General features: G+C 59.8%; 1 protein-coding gene across 1 annotated transcript in view; it reads right to left on the bottom strand.

The window, feature by feature from the left end:
• Nucleotides 1-126: 126 nt before the first annotated feature.
• The window catches only part of PPTG_17013 (hypothetical protein), a gene marked incomplete at both ends in the record, with an annotated part of 801 nt that continues 203 nt past the window's right edge, over nucleotides 127-724 (bottom strand). Inside the window, one exon of the mRNA XM_008914847.1 lies at nucleotides 127-509. Coding sequence (XP_008913095.1) covers nucleotides 127-509 — 383 coding nt within the window. The remainder of the gene's footprint in view (nucleotides 510-724) is intronic.

Here is a 724-nt window from a genome sequence, read left to right as displayed (position 1 = left end):
GCTCAAGGTCCGCGACCCGCTGTTGCATCGCCTGGGGCGACTCGAGCCAACCAACGCGGCGCTCAACATCCTCAAGATCATTCTCTAAGCGATGAGAGGATCGATCAACGTCAGCGACGTAAGCGCTCACCGAGCGAACGTGGCTCCGTAGAGAAACTCCACGAAGCTCGCGGCGCGAGAATCCAGCGGCTGCTCGTCGTCCTCATGCTCTGCTCGACGAGCAAGGGGAGTTCCACTACCATGTGGAGCGCCTGATGGCGCGGCGTCGACGCCAGGGTCATACCCAGTATATTGTGAAGTGGCGAGGTTACCCTCATTCACAGAACTCGTGGGAGTTCGAGGAGCCACTGCGGCAGGACTGCCCTGACGTTGTTGACGCTTATGATCGGGATCACTCGGTGACGAACCGCCCGTAGGGCGTACGACGGAGTCGGCGGGCGCCACGCGCTTCCCACTACTAGAGTGGGGCGACGACAGGTCGATAGCCAAGTTCAGGCTTTGACCAGTGGCTGTAGCAGCCGACTCATGACTACGAGTAGGGCTGTCAATAGCAGGAGCAGGAGGCGGGGGTGCCTCGTAGCGAGAGGGACGTTATTCCGATGTACGTCGTTTGGCTTGGCTTTTCGCGAAATCGAAGCGCAAGCGCCGCTCTAAGCGGATATCTGTTTCCGAGAAACTAGCTCGGAGAGCATCATAGGAGCGGAGCCGTCGGGCTAACTCCACC

This window comes from Phytophthora parasitica (assembly GCF_000247585.1).
Source record: "Phytophthora parasitica INRA-310 unplaced genomic scaffold supercont2.64, whole genome shotgun sequence".
In the NCBI taxonomy this organism is placed as follows: domain Eukaryota; phylum Oomycota; class Peronosporomycetes; order Peronosporales; family Peronosporaceae; genus Phytophthora; species Phytophthora nicotianae.
This window is presented reverse-complemented; position numbering and strand designations above follow the sequence as displayed.